This window comes from Acomys minous (assembly GCF_964271855.1).
Source record: "Acomys minous genome assembly, chromosome: 6".
NCBI lineage: Eukaryota > Metazoa > Chordata > Mammalia > Rodentia > Muridae > Acomys > Acomys minous.
Genome location: NC_140487.1, coordinates 95,993,415 through 96,016,605, shown reverse-complemented (window position 1 = coordinate 96,016,605; position 23,191 = coordinate 95,993,415). Strand labels below are relative to the sequence as shown.

At 48.8% G+C, this 23,191-nt stretch overlaps 1 protein-coding gene across 5 annotated transcripts in view; it reads left to right on the top strand.

Annotated features, from left to right (window-relative positions):
• The window catches only part of CFAP57 (cilia and flagella associated protein 57), a 76,034-nt gene that overhangs the window by 646 nt on the left and 52,197 nt on the right, over positions 1-23,191 (top strand). For 4 of the 5 annotated variants that reach the window (XM_084787397.1, XM_084787398.1, XM_084787399.1 and 1 more), the window contains exons 3-7: positions 7,701-8,017; positions 9,910-10,193; positions 12,390-12,597; positions 17,322-17,474; positions 22,770-22,909. In XM_084787397.1, the coding sequence (XP_084643523.1) occupies positions 7,701-8,017; positions 9,910-10,193; positions 12,390-12,597; positions 17,322-17,474; positions 22,770-22,909 (1,102 nt within the window). The remainder of the gene's footprint in view (positions 1-7,700; positions 8,018-9,909; positions 10,194-12,389; positions 12,598-17,321; positions 17,475-22,769; positions 22,910-23,191) is intronic. The other variant, XM_084787401.1, reaches the window with a different exon arrangement.

Sequence of the window (23,191 nt, the reverse complement as noted above, 5' to 3'; positions counted from 1 at the left end):
TTCGTGTTGTTTTACAAATATAGACAAAAATAAATGTCAATTTGCACTGTTGAATTATCAACCTGACATATATGGCCAAAATGATGCAAAATAATGCTAATTTTTAAAGTACTTTTTTTGCTGTGACTTCATAGAAGAGGTACTTTAAACAGTGTTTTTCTTGTATTCTCCAGCAGTTGGGTTTGTCCTCACGAGAACCTCTCTTTGAGCCTAACAGTTTTGAGGGTGCACCACCTTCACTGAACCCTTGTATGGTGGAGACATTGGAAATTTTATCCTAAGTCACAAATAACCTTCCTTAGACCCTGCCCCTGTTTTGTTTTGTTTTTGTTCACATTGGTCCAGGCAATGATATTCGTGACAATTCTCCCACTTGTTTTGGCATTGGCCATTTTCATTGCTTCGTGTGCATATATAAAAGGCCACACCACACGTATATAATCATTAATGGATTGCTGTTACATGTGTGCACCCAGACACCCGGGATCAGCCAGTTCCAGGGCTTCTTCATTGCTTTTCTCTCAACCTACCCCAGCCCAACCAGCCCATCTCAGGTCTTAGAGTTTTGCCACACATCTGTGTGACCTTATAGAAGGTATTCTTTAGTTTCCACAGTTTTCCCATCTTATATAAGTGGAATCACAGTCTGTTTGCTCTGTTGCTGGCATCTTCTGCCCAGCTGCATGACCCATAGCTGAGTCCATCTTCTTGTAGTATGGCACTCCAGTCCAGGAACACACACACACACACACACACACACACACACACACACACACACACTGTTCATCCATTCTAGATTTGAGGGGCATGTGGAAAAGAACAATTAGTTGCTATAGAAACACTCCACCACAGCCACTCTTACATTCACACATGTCTGCAAAGATTTCCCAGGACATGCTCCCAGAACTAAAATTTCTGAGAAATTGGTTTATAAATTCCCACTGGCAATACATAAGGGTCTCTATAACCCCATCCTCACCAACCCTTGGTGTTGTTTGACTTTCTAAATTTTTTGTGTGATTCTAGTAATCCAAAAAAGAGATCTTGTTGTGTTAGCATGCACATCTGCATTACTAATTAAGGTGAGTATCTTTTCCTATTTAGGTTTATGTTAAATGCCTTTTACCAATTTTTCTATTACTTTTATAAGGTTTTGTTCTATAGGGTAACTCTCTTACTGAGTTATAAACACCCTTCATATATTCCATATACTAATCATTGTCAGGTATATGTGTTTGAAATAATTAGCAGAGGCAAAGGCAGGTAGATCTCTGAGTTCAAGGCCAGCCTGTTCTGCAGAGAGTTCCAAAACAGCCAGGGATACACAGAGAAACCCTGTCTCAAAAAAATGGAAAACAAAACAAACCCCAAAAAAGTTAAAAAAAAAAAAAGTTCTTTTCTGCAGCCTGTGCTTTTTTCTTGCTTGTGGTATCCATGGATGAACAGTTTTAATGAAGTAAAAGTCATCAGACACCATGTAAATATTCTGTAAGAATAAATTGTGTGTATTAACTATAGCTGAGGGGTGGGGCCGTGGCTAAGTGGGTAAAGCACCGTCCAGGCATTCATGAGGACCTGAATTTGAACCCACAGAAAGTCAGAAGTGATAGCACACATCTGTAATCCCATTGCTTCTGTGGAAAGACGGAAGATAGACAAAGGAGACTCCACAGAAACCTGTGGGCCAGCTAGCATGATATGCACAGCAGTGAACAGCAAAGGGACCCTGCCTCAAACAAGGTGGAAGACCCACACTCACAGTGTCTTTTGACCTCCACAAGTGTGCCACTGCTGAGAGAGAGAGAGAGAGAGAGAGAGAGAGAGAGAGAGAGAGAGAGAGAGACAGAGGGAAATTGACTGTAATTTATTAGCTTTTATGTCCAGAATATTTGCTGGACTATTATTAATTCTAATAACTTTTGTGTAAATTTTTTGGGGTGTCCTACATAGACAGTCACATCTAACAATCATAATGGTTTCTTTATATTGTGTCACTATACTGGGAAGCTCAACTCACGTAAGAGTTGAATAGAAGCAATGAAAATGTTCATAGTCTTCCTGTTTCTGGCCATAAAAAGAATCTATTAATATTTCCTTATAAAGGATATTTGCTATGAACAAATGTCAATGTTCTATATCAGGTTAAAACAAATTATTTTCCCCCATTTTTCATGCCTTTGCTCTCAGGGAACAGACAATGGGTTTCCTAGCATATAGTTTCTGTATTTAATATAGATCTTTATATATGACTTACTAACACTAAGCCATCATTTTATTCAGACAATATTTATGCATACTTTCTGTCATTTTTACCAGACTCTGCTATTTTTGCTTGTTACAATTAATACAATCCAGCTGGGGTCTTTTTCCTTTTACATTTAGTAGTGAGACCTAGTGCTCAAGTCTCCAAGTTTTGCTTGTTTGAGAACGCTTTATTTCATCTTCATTTAAGCAAGATAGTTTGACTGGGTATAGAAATTTTTGGATACAGGTTCTATCCCATTGTCTTTTGGCCTCATCTTTGTTAGAGTGGTTAAGGAATTAGAAACTGGGATCTTATTTCTATGGGTACACAATCTTTCGCTGGATATCTGGAATGTCTTCCCTGCCTCTGGATGTGTTGCACACACACACACTCATACATGCTGGCCCCCTCTCGTGTGTGTGTGTGTGTGTGTGTGTGTGTGTGTGTGTGTGTGTGTGTGTTCTTGTTTCTCATTCACTTAAGGGTTCTCTGGGATCTCAAGTGTCTTGCAGTGCTTTGAGATAACTTTAACAATTTTCTCTTCAGTGGCTCTAACTCTTCTTGGAGCTTTATCTTGCATTTCCAAGAGCCTCACCTACATGTGAGAATCATCCCAGGCACACGTTCAAGGTCTTCCCACACATCCCGTAAACCAGTCACTTTTTGAACATCCTTCAAGCCCAGGCCAAGGGCAAAGACAGACAAGGACAAAAATGGTGCTGGTGCTGGTGCTGGTGCTGGTGCTGGTGCCAGTTAGCTCTGGACCAGCTGGGCATAGCATTCCAGGGGCCTGGGCATCCAGGACATAATCTAGGAAAGGCAATTCAGAGGTCTGGGTGTTCTGAATTTTATCTCCTGGTGAGAACTACAGCCAGGAAAGAACCGCTCTAAAATGCAGGTTCTTTGGTGGCCAGTTCTCAGACCATTACTGGTGAAATGAAAAATAAAAAGGTCTGCAGGGTGGTGATGGTGCACGCCTTTAATCCCAGTACTCAGGAGGCAGAGGCAGGGGGATTTCTTTTGAGTTTGAGGCCAATCTGGTCTACAGAGACAGCCAGGCATATATAGAGAAACCCTGTCTCTAAAAAACCAAAAGAAAGAAGGAAAAAAAAAGTAAAAGGTCATGAACTTGAAAGATCTGAATTTGACCTGTCTTTTCCATCTTCTAAGCTCACAGTGTCCTCGTCTGTGAAATTGAGCTGATGTCCAGCTTGCTGTGGCCACCAAATAATAATGAGGCTCAGACATTATCATTTGTTCAATCAACAAAAATGTATTAGGCACTTCCTAACACACACGCACACGCATGCACACTTACACACTTCTCTTCCGGGTGCCTCTATTACACTGGGGGAGAGCAACAAGTGTAATGGAGATGTTAGCGAGGAGGAAACAGGCTGAACTTTGAGGGGCCGTGAGCTCTCAGACAGTGGACAGGACACTGGTGTTGGTTTGCTGAGGAAGGGACTTTTGGTGGTGAGGAGCTGGTCATGCGGATATGAGAGGGGGGATGGGTAAAATAGGATGGCATCTTAGAATGGGGATGAGTGTGTTAGAGGAATCTCAAAGGGGCCAGGCACAGTTGGGGTGGAGGGAAAGCTGAAGTAGGGAGCAAGAGACGAGGCAAGACAATGACACAGGCAACAGCTCTACGCAGGCATGTGACCATGTGACCAGAAGCCATGGTGGCGCTCGGCAGAGCAGCACAACCGAAGCTGACCATTCTGAGTTCACACTGGCTACTCCGGGGGGCGGGGGGCAGGGCGGGGGTCCTTAAGGAAGAACAAGGGTCACAGGGAGCCCTGATATTATCATGTAAGGGGATGAGGCGTGTAAGGCAGGGTGGGGACAGTCCCTGGGGATGGTGGAGATGAGTCTGGGGTCCGTTTTGGAGGCAGGCACATAAACAGACCAGTTTCCACAAAAACAGACACAGAAGCACAGTGGTTAAACACGAACACTCAGAATGACAGAGCTGCTGTTGGCTGAGGCAGAAAAGGCAGAGGGAGGAGACACATCTGCCGGAGACACACGGAAGCATCTAAATGGAACATACAGGGGCAGTTTGGGTTCCCAGGCTCAGGGAAAGGAATCTGGGCAGAGGGAGAAATGCAAAGCGCCTGAGCTGGTGGAGCTTCCGTTAGCTCTGGGATCCTCCTCCGTTTAAAGCAAGGAGCTGAGGAATTAAGTAAAGAAGAGGGACCAAGAAGATGCAGCCGAAGAGGGCGGGCCACGCTCTTATAGGAGAGATGAAGCTAGTTCAAGAATAACTGACTTAACTGCACTAAAAGCAATGTCAAAGTGTCCGGGAAACTAAAATCAGTTAAGAAATCCAGTCATGGACCACATGGAAATATCACTATCAATGACTGTGTTTACAATGGTCCCAGAGGGTTGTATGCCTGGTGATGCTGTGGGCGACTCGCTTTAAGTCCACACCACAGTTTTGGCACAACTCACTCACGGACACTGTTCTCAACATGCCTGTTCTTGCACAGGGCATGGCTACACTACGCACCTGCCAGGTAGCCAGTGCCTGGTAAATGAACAAGTGGATGAATGAGCAAGAAAGTCATGGTCCCTGCCCCCCCCACACACACACACAAGCTCTGGGCTGTAGCAGAGACCAGCACGCTTTTCAGCTCGCAGGCTTCTATCAGCGAGTGAGACAACCGCTTCACACACAGCACAGCCTGGCAGAGAGCGAGCACAGGAGTGAGCCCTTTCCCTTTGCCTCCCGTAGGCACCACCACACTCCCAGCTTTACCTTCTCACTCTGCCGTTTCCTGCCCATCCTGCCGTCAGTCCCAGCCTCCGCCCCCGGCTTGAGAATCTTAGTCAACTCCTACAGCATTCTACCCCAGATGTTCACAGCTTGGAGTGCACAGTGTACATCCAAAATTGTTTCATTGTTTCCTCTTTCCTCGTGTTTTTTCCCTTGCTGGATATTCAAACCTGTGTTAAAGACATTATTACAAAAGCAATGAGGCCCAAGCATAAATAGCACAGAAGACCAGTAAATGTGTATATAAATATGTAACTTTAATATAGCCTAGAAGTAACGTTAGAGTCAGTGTGGACTTGGGAGGCCGTTTAGAGTCTTCTTTTCTTTTTAAAAAAAGTGTGTGTGTGTGTGTGTGTGTGTATGTACATGTGTGTACGTGTGTGTGTGTGTACATGTGTTTACGTGTGTGTGTACGTGTGTGTGTACATGTGTGTACGTGTGTGTGTGTGTGTGTGTGTGTGTGTGTGTGTGTGTGTGTGTATGAGCACAGATGCCTGCAGAGGCTAGAAGAGTACATCAGATCCCCTGGAGCTGAAGTTACAGGCAGTTTGAGCCTCCCAACTCAGGTACTGGGAATCGAACCCGGGTCCTCTGGAAAAGCAGGGCACACTCTCACCTCAGAGCCGTCTCTCAGACTCCAGAGTCTCACTAATTATCCTTTAGCAGCGTGGACCCAAGATAGATTGGAGACTTAAATGAAGTCGGTCAAATCATTAAAAACTAGAAACAAATTCACGTAATTAAAGTTCAGTGATTTAGAGGGACCATTTTAAGCAAATTCCAACAGAGGCACTCTGTCAGTCTGTACCCCACCCCTGGTGCCCCACTTCTCCCAGGCACAGGACCCAGAAACCTAGTGTCATTCACCCCTCTCCCCAAGTCACTCACTGAATTCTGCTGGTTCCATCTCTCAGCGTTTCCCTAGCCACCCTCATTACATGCCCGCTGTCCCCCGCTGCCTTCACATAGCATTTTGCCACCATCACTTCCCACTTTACGCATCGCCTGCTGACCAGGCAGTCGCCCTGCCTCTAGGGAGATCCACACAGCTGCCAGGGAGAGCTTCCTGTCACATCCATCTGACCCTTCAGGAAGGTTCCCAGTGGCTTCCGTTGCCTCCCGGGTGCAGTCTAAACCCTTGTGCAAGGCTCTTGGCAACCCAAGCCTTGATCTTCTCTGACAGAGCTGTCCCTCCAGGCTTCCTGCAGGAGTCCAGTGTGCTGGGTGGATGTGCTGCAGGACAGCATCCCTCCCTGGGTTCTTAGAGAGCAACAGCCTGGAGCCCATCACAGAGGGACTCCCATATAACTTTCTAGTGCATCTTCCCCTGTCTCACTCCATCTCCCTGTCTGGGACCAACATCCATGGATGATGCACCCTGTGCTCAGTGACCAAGGCCCACATGAAAAGATTTCATTCTGTGTTAATATCAGAATAAAATGAATATAGCAGTATTGATTTGCAACCATCACATACGTGACTGTATGTATATTAAATATTATATATATTCAATTACATTACATTTATTTATTCAGTGTGTGTATGTGTGTGTGTGTGTGTATCTGTGTGTCTGTGTGTCTGTGTGTCCATGCTTGTACACCTGCACACCATGGCATGCACATGAAGGTCAGAGGACAACTCGTGGGAATTTGTTCCTTTTGTCATGTGGTCCTGGTAGATCGTCAGCCGTGACAGCAAAGCACTCTGGTCCACCAAGCCATCTTACCAGGCCTATTTTTATCACTTATTTTATTTTTACTTGTAATTATGTATATGTGTGTGTGCACAGGAGACATATGCACAAAATACGTGGGTACCTGGGGAGGCCAGAGGCTTTGAATCCCCCCGGAGCTGGAGTTATAGGTGTTGATGAGCCACATAATGTGGGTGCTGGGAACATAACTCAGGTCCTATGGAAAAGTCACCAGCCCTATGTTTTATCATTTTAAATGAAGCAGAGACCCACGAAAGCAAAGTACCTGGGGCCCACATGCTAGGGCCTGCAGTGGATGGAGTGTTCAGACTTTGACCACTGCTTTCGTTTCATGCTTGTTACTGCATGGCATCAGGATGCTGGCTGTATTCCCAACTGTTGTCTCTAAATTCTAGGAAAGGGGTAGATAGTACACATGTGTCTCTGGTTACCAAGGAAGCACAAAACTTCACCATAAAGACTTCTGCATCTGTCTAACTGGCAGACTGAGGAGTCACGTAATCAGCATCCAGCCTCAACAGTAGAATACCGAATGCTACATTCTCAGGACACGAAGGCCCATAGGATCAGGCCTTATTCTACCCTTGTTGGGTGACCCCTGGTCATCACAGACTCCCACACAATGCTCCAGCCATCTGTACCCTTGGGATCCTCCCACCACACTGCACCCTCTATTATCCCCACGCATTACTCAAGCCCTTCCTGTCACATGCCGCTTCCTCCATCCTCTCTGGCCTGATTCAGGACAAGTTCCTCAGCATCCCAGCTCAGCCTAGTGAGGTGCCCATCCCTAGGCATCTTTGCAATTACCTCCATACAGTCAAACTAACGGGTGGCCAAGGGCGGATCTTTGCACACTTGTACACTTTTCTCTGTTGCTGGTGCCCCTTGCTAAGCCTGGTTGGACTTTGATGGAAGCATTGCTTCCCCCTCCCTCATTTTACCTCCCTTTACAGGCTCAGACAAGAGTCAAGGCATGCTGGCCTTGTCCATCAGTCCCAATCGGCGGTACCTCGCTATTTCCGAGACCGTGCAAGACAGACCCACCATCACCATTTATGAACTGTCGTCCATCCCCTGCCGGAAGCGCAAGGTCCTGAATACTTTTGAGTTCCAAGTCCAAAAGTTTGTCAGCATGGCTTTTTCTCCAGACTCTAAATACCTGCTGACACAGACGTCGCCTCCAGAGTCCAACCTCGTCTACTGGATGTGGGAAAAGCAGAAAGTAATGGCCATCATGAGATCTGATCTTCAGAGCAACCCCATCTATCAGGTACCTCAGGCGTGACAAGGGCCCCGCCCGCTGTAAATCGGTAAGCACTGACGTGTGGACTCAGCGCTTGCTCTGTGCCACGGTGCTCATCTCTCCCGTGCATCTTAAATTTGAGCTTCAGAGTAACCACACAAGCTATACGAGGTCATCATCCCATCTTAGAGATGAGGGTCCTGAGCCTCTGTGAGGCTAAGTAGCTCGTCCAAGACTGCAGAAGTGGTGAGAGGCAGAGCCAGCTAGTTCCCAGCTGACAGCTAGTTCCCAGGTGACAAAACCTGTCTTCTTTCCTGTGGCCCAGAACTACTCACTGTCGGGGCACAGGTTAGACCCAGCTGTGCTGACTAAAACTTACTCTCCTTGGTTCTGGACCGTTTGTATATAAAGTGGTAGGTTTGGGGGTTTTATTTTGTTTGGGAGGGATTTTATTTTTGGTTTTAAAACAGGTTATTGAGCTGAGTGTGGTGGCACATGCCTGTAAGCCCAGCACTCAGGAGGCAGAGGCAGGTGGACCGATGTGAGTTCAAGGCCAGCCTGGTCTACAAAGGGAGTTCTAGACAGCCAAGGCTACACAGAGAAACCCTATCTCAGGGGAAAAAAAACAGGTTATGACCACATAGCTCAGGCTACCCACAAATTCACGGTCTTGCCTTCCTCTGCCTCCCAAGTGCTGGGATTAGAGGTGGGTGCCAACAGGCCCAGCAAAAAGGTGGATGTGTAGGAAACTGCCAATGAAGTGACAGTTGTGTGGAGAACCGAATTTTCTATTGCGGTTGAAAAACTAAGTGAAGACCTTTTAGGAAGCAGAGTGACTGATTAGGCAGGGAGCCCCAAGGTCTTATCTCTCTGCCGTCACCCTTGTCCAGCACTTTACACTCATATTTGCAACTTCAAGAAGTCAAGACTGCCCATACTCAGAGACACCCGCTCGTCAGAGCCTCAGGCACGCATCCCTCATCTCCCAGAGGCTGATGTGCGAACCTGGGCATCACCAGCAGAGCCCTCACGGCGGATGCATGGTGGTCAGAGAATCACAAAGGCAGGGAGAACGGGAAGACTGTCTCAGCCGGGCCATAGTGTCCCAGTGGCGAGCCCTGCTGAGAACAGAGGGCACCTCCTCTACAGTGGATCCAGTGATCAGTGAGTGCTGCCTAGATGCACGCTATGAACCTAGCTCTGGGGACACAGAGGCTCAGCAGCAACACGCCCCCAAGTTGCTCTCTGTCCAGTGAGCATGGCAGGCTGTCACTAGTGTGTGTTGGGATATGGCTCCAGATAAAGGAAATTCATCTGGTGGGACACCTCATTACCCCTCCTGATATGTGTCTTCTTTCCTGCGGACAGGCCTCCATGCACCGGCTCAACCCCATGTCTCTGCTCCCAGCTAAACTCCATTCCATTGCGCTGGTTCAGAGTATAGCTCTGCTCAAACAAGGAGACATGTTGCTGCATGCCTGTAATCAACAGCACTCAGGAAGTTGAGGCAGGAAAAGTAACCATTTAAGGCCATCCTTGGCTACAAAAAAAAAATGTTTACTCTACTTTGTAAAAAAATTTTTGAGTTGGGCATGGAAGTGTACGCCTTTAATCCCAGGCAGAGGCAGGAAGATCTCTGAGTTCAAGGCTAACCTGGTCTACAAAGCAAGTCCAGGACAGCCAGGGCTATTACACAGAGAAGCCATGTCTCAAAAAAAAAAAAAGTTGTTGACTGATAGTTCATCTGAGAGACATAGGCTTTTTTCTTTATTAAGTATAGTATAAAATTCCATGGTTTTGTGATATGTACAAGATATTAAGATTTACCTAAAGTGAGTTATTAACAGGTGAAGTGGGGAACATTTGTAGCAAGATTCATCTTGCCTTTTTTTCTTCTTTTATCTCCTGACATTTTGCAGGTTAGCATCAATCCCCAGGATAATACTCAAATGTGTGTCACTGGAAATGGGATATTTAAGCTTCTCCGTTTTGCTGAAGGAACCCTAAAGCAAACCAATTTCCAGAGGGGAGAATGCCCAAACTACCTAGCCCACGCCTGGGTGGCCGATGACAAGGTCATTGCTGGCACTGATACCGGCAAGCTCTTTCTCTTTGAATCCGGAGATCCGCGCTGGGAGACAAACATAATGGTCAAGGAGCCTAGTAGCTCCAGGAGCCTGGAGATCATCCACGAGTCAGAGAGGTAACAGCGCCCTCTGCTGGGCTAGTGCTTGTACTGCCAAATGAGCTTCTCACGAAGCTTGAGAGATGGCTCAGCTCAGCTCTTACTGAGGACAAGGGTTTGCCCCCACGTGGCGCCTCACGACCATTCCAGGGAATCTGGCACCCTCTTCTGGCCTCTCAGGGCACTACACACCCATGCAGTACACTTACAGATAAGCACGCTAGACACCAGTGAAAATAAAGAAACCTTTCATTTCGGCCCCTCACCACCACCCCACCCTGAAAACCAGCTGTGTTTGTCTCTTCTTTCTCTTTTAGCGTCCATCTGCACTCAAGTACAAACCCGACAGGTACGGCCATAGCCCACAGACAAACCATTTTATTTTTATGCCTAATCTCATTTTACACACAGTTCAATGTGACAAGTCTTCAGATTGTAGACTTTTTTTTTTTCTTCAAAAGCGTATTTTTCTATGACTGGCTGTCTAATTTACCAATTTTCCGGAATAAATGCCTTCGGAGCCCTCTCAGTGTGCGAGGCGCCTTGCCATGTAGGAGAGACACGGGCCCTCAGGCACTGACACTTCAACAGGAGGCAATAGTGAGCAAAGAGGGGCAGGAAAATGGACTCAGTAGACCTGACAGAAGGATGGAGGGCGGGGGTGGGGGGTGCTGGGAGGAGGGCGGGGAGGAGTGCTGGGGGGCGGGAAAAGTGCTGGGGGCGGGGCGGAGAGGAGTGCTGGGGGCGGGGCGGGGAGGAGTGCTGGGGGCGGGGCGGGGAGGAGTGCTGGGGGCGGGGCGGGGAGGAGTGCTCGGTTTCATCCGCATTGTAACAGGAGTAGTCACATCCCACACGGCACAATGTACTGCAGGACATGCCCATTTGAGTCCTGTCCTTCACATCACGTGTCATTGTCAAGCCGACTTTACAGACCAGGGTTACCAAGGCCTAAAGGCTGGGCCTCTGGCTCTGTGATGGGGCTAGAGCTCCATTTCCGTTCCCCCTGAGCCCAGACCCCAAGCTCCCTGACACTTGGCACCCTATGCGTTCTTCCTCCTCAGTATCCTCCACTTACCCAATTTCCTACAGTCCCCTCCCCATGCCAGTTGGCACCTCCTTCTTTTCGGGCCTCGTGTAAGGGCCTCCTAAGGAATTCTTGGCGGGGCTGTTTCCCCCATTACTAATTACTACTTACATTAGATGGTTCAGACTATCCTTTATATGCCACCAAGTCTTGGAATTTTATAGTAATATTTGATGAAGACACATGTCTACATCTGCAATGTGCACGGTATTTCGGTGGGTCCAGGGATCAGCACAAAGGCCCCTCAGCTTGACCCAAGCAGCCTTGCCTCTCTCCTCTCCTGAAAAAGAACATCATCAGCTGTCCTGCGGGTACCTCTCACTCTTGTTGGTGGGTTCAGCCAGGCGCGGTTCCCTCTCTCCGTTCCCTGCCCCAGCGCATAGACACACACACACCCCCATTCCTGTTTGCCCTGGAGGGCCTGGCTAAGTAAGAGCACTGAGTTTCTGCTCACCCAAGACAAGTGCCTGGCCTCAGTGCCTGGCCTCGGAAAGCCTGTGTTACTTGTGGCATGCCTACTTGCCCCTTAACACTCCTTAGCACGTGAGCCCGAGACTCGAAGCTCCCTAAGGTAAGGACTGTGCTGGTCTCATTGACTGCTGTTTCATGGGGGCCATTATAACTCTAAATTAAAATGTATGAGCAGTTATGAATATTTATTGTATGAACGAAAGAATGAAAAGAGAGACGCAGGTTCAGACCTCGGCTCTGCCAGGGTTGTGCAGTCTTGGTGAAGTCTATCTCCTGAATCGTTTATCCCTAAACAAAGTAAGACTTCATCATCCTTGGTCCAGCGAGCATCATCATCCTTGGTCCAGCGAGCATGTAGCGTTCCAAGCACCTTTTGACCACAGGAAAGGAGATCAGTGGGCTGCGTTGGTCAAAGGCAAGATGTTCCCCTCCCCCTCTCACAGGAGACAAGGATTCATTATGTGGCCCATATACTGGAACTCACTCTGTAGACCAGGCTGGCCTTGGACTCACAGAGATCCACCTGCCTCTGCTTCCCGTGTCCAGGAATTAAATACCCGCTCGCCTCCCCCACCCCCCGCCCCCCCCCAATCTCTCCAGACCCTAAACGCTTCTCCTTAGGATTGTCTGCAAAACCATCCCACTCTTTCCTTTTCTAGCCTGATCGAATTTCCACCACCCAGCTCCCCGGTCCCCTCCGTTGAACAGATTGTGACAACCACTAGCAACCACCACCAGGCCTTGCCGAAGGTGTTTGCCATCGCCGCCTACTCAAAGGGTTTTGCCTGCTCCGCTGGGCCAGGGAGAGTGCTGCTGTTTGAGAAGGTGGACGAGAAGGACACTTACCGGGAGAGCAGGGAAATCAGGGTAAGGCAAGCCGGAAGGAGGAAGCGAAAGAGGTCCTTGTTGCCCTGCAGAACTCTGACAGAGCATTTCACAGGGTGGGGGATGGGGGAGTGGCACGGGAAGGGGTGGGGGAGGGGTGGGGCAGGGGGTGTAGGGGAGAGGGGCGCGAAACCAAGACACAGAACCATGTCCTGAGAAATCTAGGAGCCCAGTAAACTGGACTGGGATTTAGAAGTAGCAAGATCTGGATTCCCGTGGGGAAACGTGGGAAATTACACTCCCTCCTGGAAACTGCTCTCCCATAATCTTTCCATTATCACACCCATGATATTCGGTATACTGCCCAGTGCACATGGTCATGGAATGATACAGAAATGACCAGGACCAGCAGGTTGTTCTTCAGTGACAGGGACCTGAGGGGGAGGCCCAGGAGATGGGGCACTAACGAGGATAGGAAAGCTGTCACCCAGTGGGATGACGTCATCAGAAAGCTAATCAAGTTGCACTGCACAAGGGAAACATAGGATGTCTCCAGTGCATCCCAGATCAAGTCCTCAATGGCCTTGGGACTGACCAGCACAGCCCTTCAAGGGGAAAAGGTCACGTTCTCAGGACCCAGAAAAATGCAATTTCCCAGAGGCCCTGGCCCCAGCCGTGACTGGTTTTGTGCAGCATGTGCCTGGCTTTAGACACAGAGTTAAGTTATTTCTTCATATAGCAGGGTCCCAGGGAAAGCCTCAAACTGTCCTGGCCCTCAACGCAGAAAGCACTCTGTGGAGACAGATGCAGTACAGCAGCTTAAGGAAGAACCCAGAAGGCTCCTGGGTATTTGATGCTATTCTGGAGGGTTCTAAGAAAATCAGTGACACTTGACAAGAGGGCCTAAGTCGGGAACTCCAGGTGGAGTCAACAGCTTAAGCAGAGGCACCATGGTAGCAGTGGCGTGTTTAGGACATGCCCTGCTGCCCAGTACAGAGGGGCTCATGACATTTAAAAGGAAAAGAGGGGCACTGTGGAGCGTGAAAAGTAGCAAATACCAGTCTGTAACATGCTTCAGCAGTTCACAGGCTTGGGGGCTTGTAACCGGTTATGTTTAAGAAAAATTCATTTCCCTGTGATACACAGCGCCAGACACGAATCTGTGACTTACAGGCTGAGATGAGCTGTCACACCTGCCAGCGTGGGTCCCTCTGTTTGCAACATAACACGGGAACCCCCATGAGAGGTGGAGGTGAAAGGGATGAGACAAGAGGCCGTGTAGACCCTCACACGCACTGCTGAGTCCCCAATATTCAAAGAATGGCAGTGCCACATGGCTGTAAGCACACATCACTGGAGAGCTTTTTTTGTTAGTACAGCCCAAAAGTAGTGAGGCCTAAGATCCAAGCAGTGGGTGTCAGGGGCAAGGGAAAGAGAGAACGCCTTTGTGAGTACTAATTCTGGGTAGAGGTGGGAGGAATGTTCTCAAATAGCACCCAGAAATGATGTGTGAGGCTTTGGTGTGGGAAAGCCCGGGAAAGAGGCCGGAAGTAGGGAAAGTGGAGATAGAGCAAGGAATGTGGAGGATGAGATGGCACAGGCCAATGCAGTGGGAGTTTAAGTCATCCATGAAGAACTGCACGCACACACACCCCTCCTCTGTTGGCTTGTTTATTTGTTTAGCAGGTGTTTATCAAATGTGTACTGGGCCTGGCAGGCTCTGTGTTGGGGGGCTGGACACACAGTAGGGAAGTTGACCCAGGAGCAGCCTGAGCTGAGCTCAGGACTCAACGAGCAAGAGAAACAAAACTGAACAGGGCGGCAGATGCGAACCAAGACAGGGAAGAAAGAGGGAGGAAAAAGGAAGAGGCCCAGGAGCTAGAGGGGGTCCGTCCCAGGACCGGCAGGGGACTGTCTCTCTGAGGAAGGTGCCATTGGGTCAGAAACCAGAGCAAAGTAAGACAGGAGATAAAAGTATAGACAAGAACTAGGGGGATGGAGGGATGGAGGGATGGAGGGATGGGGGATGGGGGGAGGGATGGAGGGATGGGGGATGGGGGGAGGGATGGAGGGATGGGGGATGGGGGGATGGGGGGAGGGATGGAGGGATGGAGGGATGGGGGATGGGGGGAGGGATGGAGGGATGGAGGGATGGGGGATGGGGGGAGGGATGGAGGGATGGGGGATGGGGGGAGGGATGGAGGGATGGGGGATGGGGGGATGGGGGGAGGGATGGAGGGATGGAGGGATGGGGGATGGGGGGAGGGATGGAGGGATGGAGGGATGGGGGATGGGGGGAGGGATGGAGGGATGGAGGAATGGGGGGAGGGATGGAGGGATGGAGGGATGGGGGATGGGGGGAGGGATGGAGGGATGGGGGATGGGGGGAGGGATGGAGGGATGGGGGATGGGGGGATGGGGGGAGGGATGGAGGGATGGAGGGATGGGGGATGGGGGGAGGGATGGAGGGATGGAGGGATGGGGGATGGGGGGAGGGATGGAGGGATGGAGGAATGGGGGGAGGGATGGAGGGATGGGGGATGGGGGGAGGGATGGAGGGATGGAGGAATGGGGGGAGGGATGGAGGGATGGGGGATGGGGGAGGGATGGAGGGATGGAGGAATGGGGGGAGGGATGGAGGGATGGGGGATGGGGGGAGGGATGGAGGGATGGGGGATGGGGGGATGGGGGGAGGGATGGAGGGATGGGGGATGGGGGGAGGGATGGAGGGATGGAGGGATGGGGGATGGGGGGAGGGATGGAGGGATGGAGGAATGGGGGGAGGGATGGAGGGATGGGGGATGGGGGGAGGGATGGAGGGATGGAGGAATGGGGGGAGGGATGGAGGGATGGGGGATGGGGGGAGGGATGGAGGGATGGAGGAATGGGGGGAGGGATGGGGGATGGGGGGAGGGATGGAGGGATGGGAGGATGGAGGGATGGAGGGATGGGAGGATGGAGGGATGGAGGGATGGGAGGATGGAGGGATGGAGGGATGGGGGGATGGGGGTGGAGGGGTGGAGGGGATGGAGGGATGGGGGGATGGAGGGATGGGGGGATGGCTCAGCAGCCAAAGCTCTTGCTGTTTGAGGTTGAGGACCCGACCAGTTCAGATCCTCGGCACCCATACATACGGCAGGTGCAGTAGTGTGCACCCATAACCCCAAGCTGAGGGAGGAGGCCAGAGACAGTTGAGTCCTGAGAGCTGCTTGGCCCAGCAGTCTACAATCCATGAGCTCTGGGTTCAGTGAGAGAGAGCCTCTGCCTCAAAAATTGTACCGGCAAGCCATAGAGGAGGGCACCCAGTGTCAACCTGCGGCCATCGCATATATTGGTACACCCACACTGGTACACACACATTGGTACACACACAAACATGAACATGTACGTTTATAGACCTCACAAGCACACAAAGGAAGGGAGAGAGGGAGAGAGGAAGATGAGTAAAGAGAATAAAGAAGGCTGAAGGATTCACCGTTCATTTACTCCCTTACTTACCACATCTGCTGTGCACCTACCATGGGGACAGATCCCATGCTCGGTGGCTGAGACAGTGGCATCAGCTCTGACCCCCTTCTCTCCAGGAACTTACTGTGTTTGGAGAACATGGCCACACCCTGCTACACCCTAGGCTCTTGTGCACACACTGGGACACATCTACGGAGCAGCATAGACGGGGTCCTCAGCCCAAAGCTCCCTTTCTCCTTTGTCTAGGGTGAGAAACGTGACGAGATGGGCCTCCAAGGGGCTACTGGTACGCCTTGGCGATGTCTGTCTCCTTAGCCCAGGATGCTCAGGGAAGGCTTGCTGGTAGAGTGGGGGGCGTTCGCCATGTGAAGAAGGGTCGGGCTGTGTACAGAGTCATGACTCCGAGCATAGAACCCAGTGTCCCACACCCCAGGGACCCATGGAGTATAGACACACCAAGGAGGAGTGACTAGATGGAGGCTCTGGCTTTAGTGATAGGCGTATGCTCCATCTTGCTGAGCATTTGCCAGGGAATGACACAGGGGGAGCCAGACTCTTAAGGAAGTGATTCTCAACCTTCCTAAAACTGCGGCCCTTTAATACAGTTCCTCGTGCTGTGGTGACCCCCCCCCCCAACCATAGTTATTTCATTGCTACTTCATAACTGTAACGTTACTACTGTTAGGAATTGACCCACAGGTTGAGACCCACTGCTCTAAGAAACTTAGGCCTGAGCAGATGGCCAGGGTGCAGAAATGGCTCATGCAGTCTGGCCCATCAACATGTTTGGTCACTAACAGAAGCTAAATACAGGAAAGGAACTCTGATTTTATTATGTGTCATCGGAACAACAGCTCCTCTCCAAGCCTACTGATGGCAGCAGTGACCCCCTTCTCCTTCCTGCGTCCTTTAACCCACCCCATATTACAGGAGGGCCACCACCTCCCTCCAAGGCCCTGAGGTGCACACAGGTGTGCTGGGTGCCGAGGGGTATCCCATGCACTGGGCCCCCAACAAGTGGGCGTCTGGAGTGGACTTAAATGAACGTTCGTGTTACAGGGTCTCACACTGGGATGCCTGGCCCGCTCGTTCCCACCTGTACCATTCGGATGCTAGTAGCTGCAAAAGGAACACGTGGTCCTATTTAAAACCAATGAAAGCAGAGGCACACCAGCCCTCCCTTCTCCAGACCCAAGCAAGATGAGGGAAGTAGCCTGCTCAGGAGTCTGAGCCAGAAGTACCCCTGGAGCCCTTGTATCCAGAGACCGTGACTGACAGCTGTTTTGTGCCTTGGGCAGATCCCTACGGACCCACAGAGCAACGACCCAAGCCAGTCAGACAAACAGGACGTTCTGTGCCTGTGCTTCAGCCCGTCAGAAGAAACCCTCATCGCCAGCACCAGCAAGAACCAGCTCTACACCATCACCATGTCCCTGACAGAGATCAGCAAGGTGAGCCTCCCGCCAAGGGCATCAGTCCCCCCTCCAGACCACACTGGGGTGCTCATCCGAGGGGCTGCTCACCACGTGAATAGAATTTCATGCAAAGTTCAGTATGGTTCATGCACACGTTCATACGAGCAAACAGAAAAGGCTGAGCGTGCAGAAGCACTCACAGGGATGAGGGTGGCGCGGGGCTGTGCCACCTTGATGTTGCCTATCAAATTCAAATCCCACATGTCCCGCCAGGAGCTGTGTCTCAAGGAATTAAGTCACCTGCCATATCTGTTCATGGCCCAAAGGTGGAGATATAAAAATCTTTGTGGTTGCTCTTTTCCACCCCGCCTTATTGGCTTGTTTTGGACTTGCAAAGGAGACTACCATAATAAAACACTCCAAATGAAGCTCACACTGTTCACTGCACACTTGATCAGTTAGATATCACTTCAGACCTGTGTCCCCTAACAGCATGGCCTCAAATATGTAAGATGAAGAAAACAGACCACCTACAATCACAGTCAGGATTTTAACATATCCTTTTAAGTCACATTTTTGGGAGATGTTTTTATTGCTATTTTTGGAAGGGGTTTGGGTTTTCATTTGTTTGTTTCTTTTTGAAACAGGAACTCATATAGCCCGAGTAGCTAAGTGTGACCTTGAACTTCCGACCTTCCTGGCTCTACCTCAGTGGCACAGGCATCACCTTTCCCGTTCATTCCATGCTGGGGATCGAACCCAGGGTTTCATGTATATGCTAGGCAAGCACTCTACCAACTGAGCTACATCTGCAGCCCAGTGGTTTATAGTAGCCTTGTTATCAGGAGGTGAACAACCAGTACTGCTGTTAATTATAGAATATATATTCATAACCTCATAGAAAGAACATCCCAGACCCTTTAACTGTCATCCCTCCACCGTCCCTCCCACCTCAACCCTAAGCAAGTGCTGATCTATTCTCTAGATGATAGATTTGCTTATTCTAGATACTATATATATTAAAAGAAATAATGCAGTATGTGGACTTTGATGACTGGCTTCTTTGCTATACCATGCTATCATTAAGGCTTTTCTACTCCATAGTATGTACCAGAACTTTGTAACCTTTTCATGGCCAAATAATATTCTAGTATATTATTCCAATGTACCACATTTTCTTTATCTGTACATCAATTTGGGTCATTCAAGTTATCTCTGTTTTATGTTACGAATATCACTGCTGTAAACACTGCTGTACCAGTTTTGTATAGACATAGATTTTTATTTCTCTTCCTAATAGTGGAAATACAGATCACTTGGTGACTTGGGGTTTTATTGCTATGAAGAGACACCATGACCACAGCAACTCTTATAAAAGAAAGAATTTAACTGGGTCTGGCTTACAGTTCAGAGGTTTAGTCCTTTATCATCATGGCGGAAAACATGGCGGAATGCAGGCAGACATGGTGCTGGAGAGGGAGCTGGGAGTTCTACATCTTGATCCACAGGCAGCAGGAAGAGAACTGGCCTGAGCTGCTGAGACCTCAAAGCCCGCCCCCTAGTCACACCTACTCCAAGGCCACACCTCCTAACAGCGTCACTCCCTCTGGACCTGTGGGGGCCATTTTCTTTCAAAGCCACGACTGTTGGTAGTTCCACGGTGGGCATTTGAGAAACTGCTTAAATTCCAAGAGGCAGTATTGCAAGGGTTCAGGTTTTTCTTTTTCCTTACTGACACCTGTAATGATCTGACTTTTTGATTACAGCCCAGAAGATGTATAGTGGTATCTCATCACCATGGTTTCAATTTGAGTTTCCCTGGTTACCATAACACCAGCATCTCTTCAGGTGCATTTTGCCATCCGTCCATCTTCTTGGAATAAATTCTATTCGGATCTTCTGCCCACTTTGAACTCTGTGCTGTCTTTTACTACTAGGCTCTAAGAGTTATTATGCATTATAGACATGAGTCTCTTATCAACTGTTGGACTCATGCCTCAGTCTCCCAAGTGTTGGGGTTATTGGTATGCCCCATTACTTCTAGAATCTTCTCACTTTCTTGGTAGTTCGTAAAGGCTCCTATTTCAGTAAAGTCTAGTTGGTCTATTTTCTTCTAGATGGCGGTCCTTATAGCCATCTTTAAGGATCTATCACCACAGCTTTGGGTAATGAAGATTTACCCCTGCGCTCAAGGGTTTTATAGTATTAGCTCTTATAGATTTAACTCTTTGATTTATTTTGACTTTGGGGGGCAGTAAGGCATGGAGTATAGGACTTGTGGTAGTTTAAATGAAAATGGTGCCCAAAGGCTCACAGGAAGTGGCACCACTGGGAGTTGTGGCCTGAGGCCTTGGTGGGGGAAGTGTGTCACTGGGCTTTCAGAAGCCTAAGCCAGGCCCTAGAACTCTCAGCTAGCTCTCCAGCACCATGTCTGCCTGCAGCAACCATGATGACAATGGACTAACCCTCTGAACTAACTCAGCCCCGATTGAATTCTTTCCTTTATAAGAGTTGCTGTGTCATGGCGTCTCTTCACAGGAACAGAAACCCTAAAACAGGCCTGAACCTCATCCTTGCACATGTAGATGTCCAGCCGATCCTGCACCATTTGTTGAAGGACTCTTCTTTCTCCATTGGGGGGTCCTCATGCCTTTGTCAAACTCTGTTGTTGGCGCATGGCTTTGTTTATTTCTGGAGTCTCCGTTCTAATCCATCCACTGTTGGTGGGTTGGATGTTCAATCAATGCCTGTCTGCCTGCCTGTCTGTCTGCCTGTCTGTCTGTCTGTATGCCTGCCTGCCTTTCTGTCCATGTTCACGTCTTCAATTTCTTGTTACCTTCTGTCTGTCTTAACCCTTGTGGGAAGTAAGTTGTTGAAATCTTCAGCTCTTTGAGTTGAAGTGCCTGTCGCCTTTCATTCCCAGCAAAGTTTTCACTTTGTGAGTTTGGTGTTGTGTTGTTAGGCATGCATATGCTTGTAACACACCATCTCCCTGACAGATGGACCCTTTTATCATCCTAAGATGCAGCTCTGTTCCCAGTAACATTTTGTCTTGAAATCTACTTTTTCTGCTATTACTGTGGGGGTTACAGTGGTCTCATGGTTGCTAACAGCATGGTTAAGTTTTTAAATCCTTTCCAATATGTTTGCAATTTCCTTCTAAAACATACTTTCCATACAAAGCCTGTGACTGGGTCTTTCATGTGTTTCCAGGTTTAAAGCAGGTAAGGGCTGGACCCAGGTCTTCACAAGTGTTGAGCACACACCCCGCCATTGAGTACCCTTCCAGCCTGGGTCTTGTTTATTGCCCATTCACATTTAGCGTTATTACTGGTGTGGTTGGATTTGTATCTGTATATTAGCTACTTGTCACTGTGACCACTCACCTAACAGAAGGTATGGGTTAGTGGAGGAGAACCCTTGACGTCAGGAAGAGCTCAGACTCTGCCAGCAGGAGCCCGAGGCTGCCTGTTGACATCTCTTTGGATCAGGAAGCTGGGCAAATACAAGAGGCAAGGCAGAGCAATAAAACACTAGCACCTCTTCCCAACCTCTCTAGCAAGACTCTCCTTCCCAACGGTTCTGCACAGCTGCAAAAGAGTGTCACTAGTTGGGACCACACGTTCAAACACATGAGCTTATGGGGGATGAAAAGAAAATACATATGTGAGATAGTTATCATGGCAATTAAGGCAGTAAAGACATTGCAGGCCATAGAGAATCTGGGGGAGACCAGTGAGCTTGCTGATCTGGCTCCCTGTCCTTCCGCAACTAGGGAACCTAGGGGGTAAAGAATTACTTCCCTTGTGGGAAAAAAAATGAGTGACTATGTATTGAGGGCAAAGGGAGTAACAGATGTGCAGCACCTCTGTCTCAGAGAGGAAAGAAAAGAAGTGGGTGGGTATAAATCTATTAGTGGGAAAGCACAAGACTGGTGGGAATTCTCAGTCAACATTTGGCTGGCTTGGGAACAGACCTAGCGTGTGTTCATCTCGTTGGGTTTCCCAACAGTCACTCCTCTCTGTCATCAGAGAAAATGTCTCACATGACAGACATCTGTAACACCCACCGGACCACCCACCCACTGCTTGTGTGCTAATGGCTCTCGCATAATTAGTACAGCCTCTGTGGAGAGAATTTTGGCATTACTTATTAAGACACTTAAAAATGTTTATAGCATTTACCCAGTTTTCCACATGCAGAAATTTACCCTAGGGAAGTAACGAGAGCTACAGAAAGGCTTCTATGTAAGGGCATTCCATGTGTGGTGTTATTCTCAGATAACAAAGTTAGAAGCCACACAGATGTTCCCACGGAGGAAGAACAGTTAAAGCCTAGGACACTAGGCTTGTGTTGCCATTAAAATAATTCATTTTTAAAGTTTTATTTATTATTTCTGTGTATGTGCGTTTTGTCTGCATGTATGTCTGTCTACCGTGTGTGTGCCTGACACTGCTGGAGACCAGAAGAGAACATTAGAGCCCCTGGAACTGTGCGACCATGTGGGTGCTGGGACTCAAACCTAGGTCCTCTGAGAGAGCAGTCAGTGATCTTAACCAGTGAGCCTTTATTATTATATATTAGTGATTATCAGAAGATCTTCATCACATTCTCCCCGACCCTGCCCAAATCTATTTGACTTTTTTTTTTTTTTAATAGAAGAGGCCATCTCAAAGCACTCATCCCAGTCCTCTGGCTCTTACAATCTTTCCACCCCCTTTTCCGTGATGTTCCCTGAGCCATCGGTGTTGGGGTTATGTTGTACATGCATCAGTTGAGGGTGGGCACACCATGGTCAGTTGTTCCCTGCATTTTGACCATTGTGGGTTTCTGTAATGTTCTCCACTGTCTGCAAAAAGAAGCTTCTTAGAGCAGGCGTGGTGGCGCACGCCTTTAATCCCAGCACTCGGGAGGCAGAGGCAGGCGGATCACTGTGAGTTCGAGGCCAGCCTGGTCTACATAGTGAGTCCAGGACAGCTAAGGCCACATAGAGAAACCCTGTCTTTTAAAAAAAAAAAAAAAAAAAAAAGAGCTCTTCTTTGAGAGCAGCACTTACCTGTGGGTGTAAGAAAAAGTACAGAAGATGCAGTTGGAGATTATACTGGTTTGGAAAAAAAACAAACAAAAATGAGCCGTAATAGGCTCTCCCATAGGTTCCACCAATATTTCAAAAATAATAGTGCCTCAGGAAAACCATGTGTAACGCTGAAACAGTTTGCCTCAGCCTGGTTTCTGTATGCGCAGGCTAATTAAGGGTCCCAGGCACTAATTCACGCTGAAGGACACAGTCAGCCTTTTGCTCACCCATCCCGTTCTGTGTGGTTTGCCCAGGGAGAGCCTGCCCATTTCGAGTACCTGCTGTACCCACTGCACTCAGCATCCATCACTGGCCTAGCCACCTGCATCCGGAAGCCCCTCATTGCCACCTGTTCTCTGGACCGCTCCGTCCGCATCTGGAATTACGAAACAAAGTAAGGAGGAGAGAGCTCCACCGCTGTCGTGTGTACAGAATGCCAGCCAAGTCTGTCTATGCAAAGTGTTTTAATTAGACAGGTTTATACAATCCAACGACCTAGAAGCTTTCGGCTGGAAAAGCCTTTTACTAAGAATCAATTTAGTGAGCTGTCTTTCCGTCTTGCATGGGCTAGAAAAAATCACTTTCTGGTTTATTATTAGAGACATAGAGGTAAACACCCCGCAATGGCTTGCCTTCCATTAACATCTTTGTCCCTCCAGCTTTCCGGTCCCTTCCC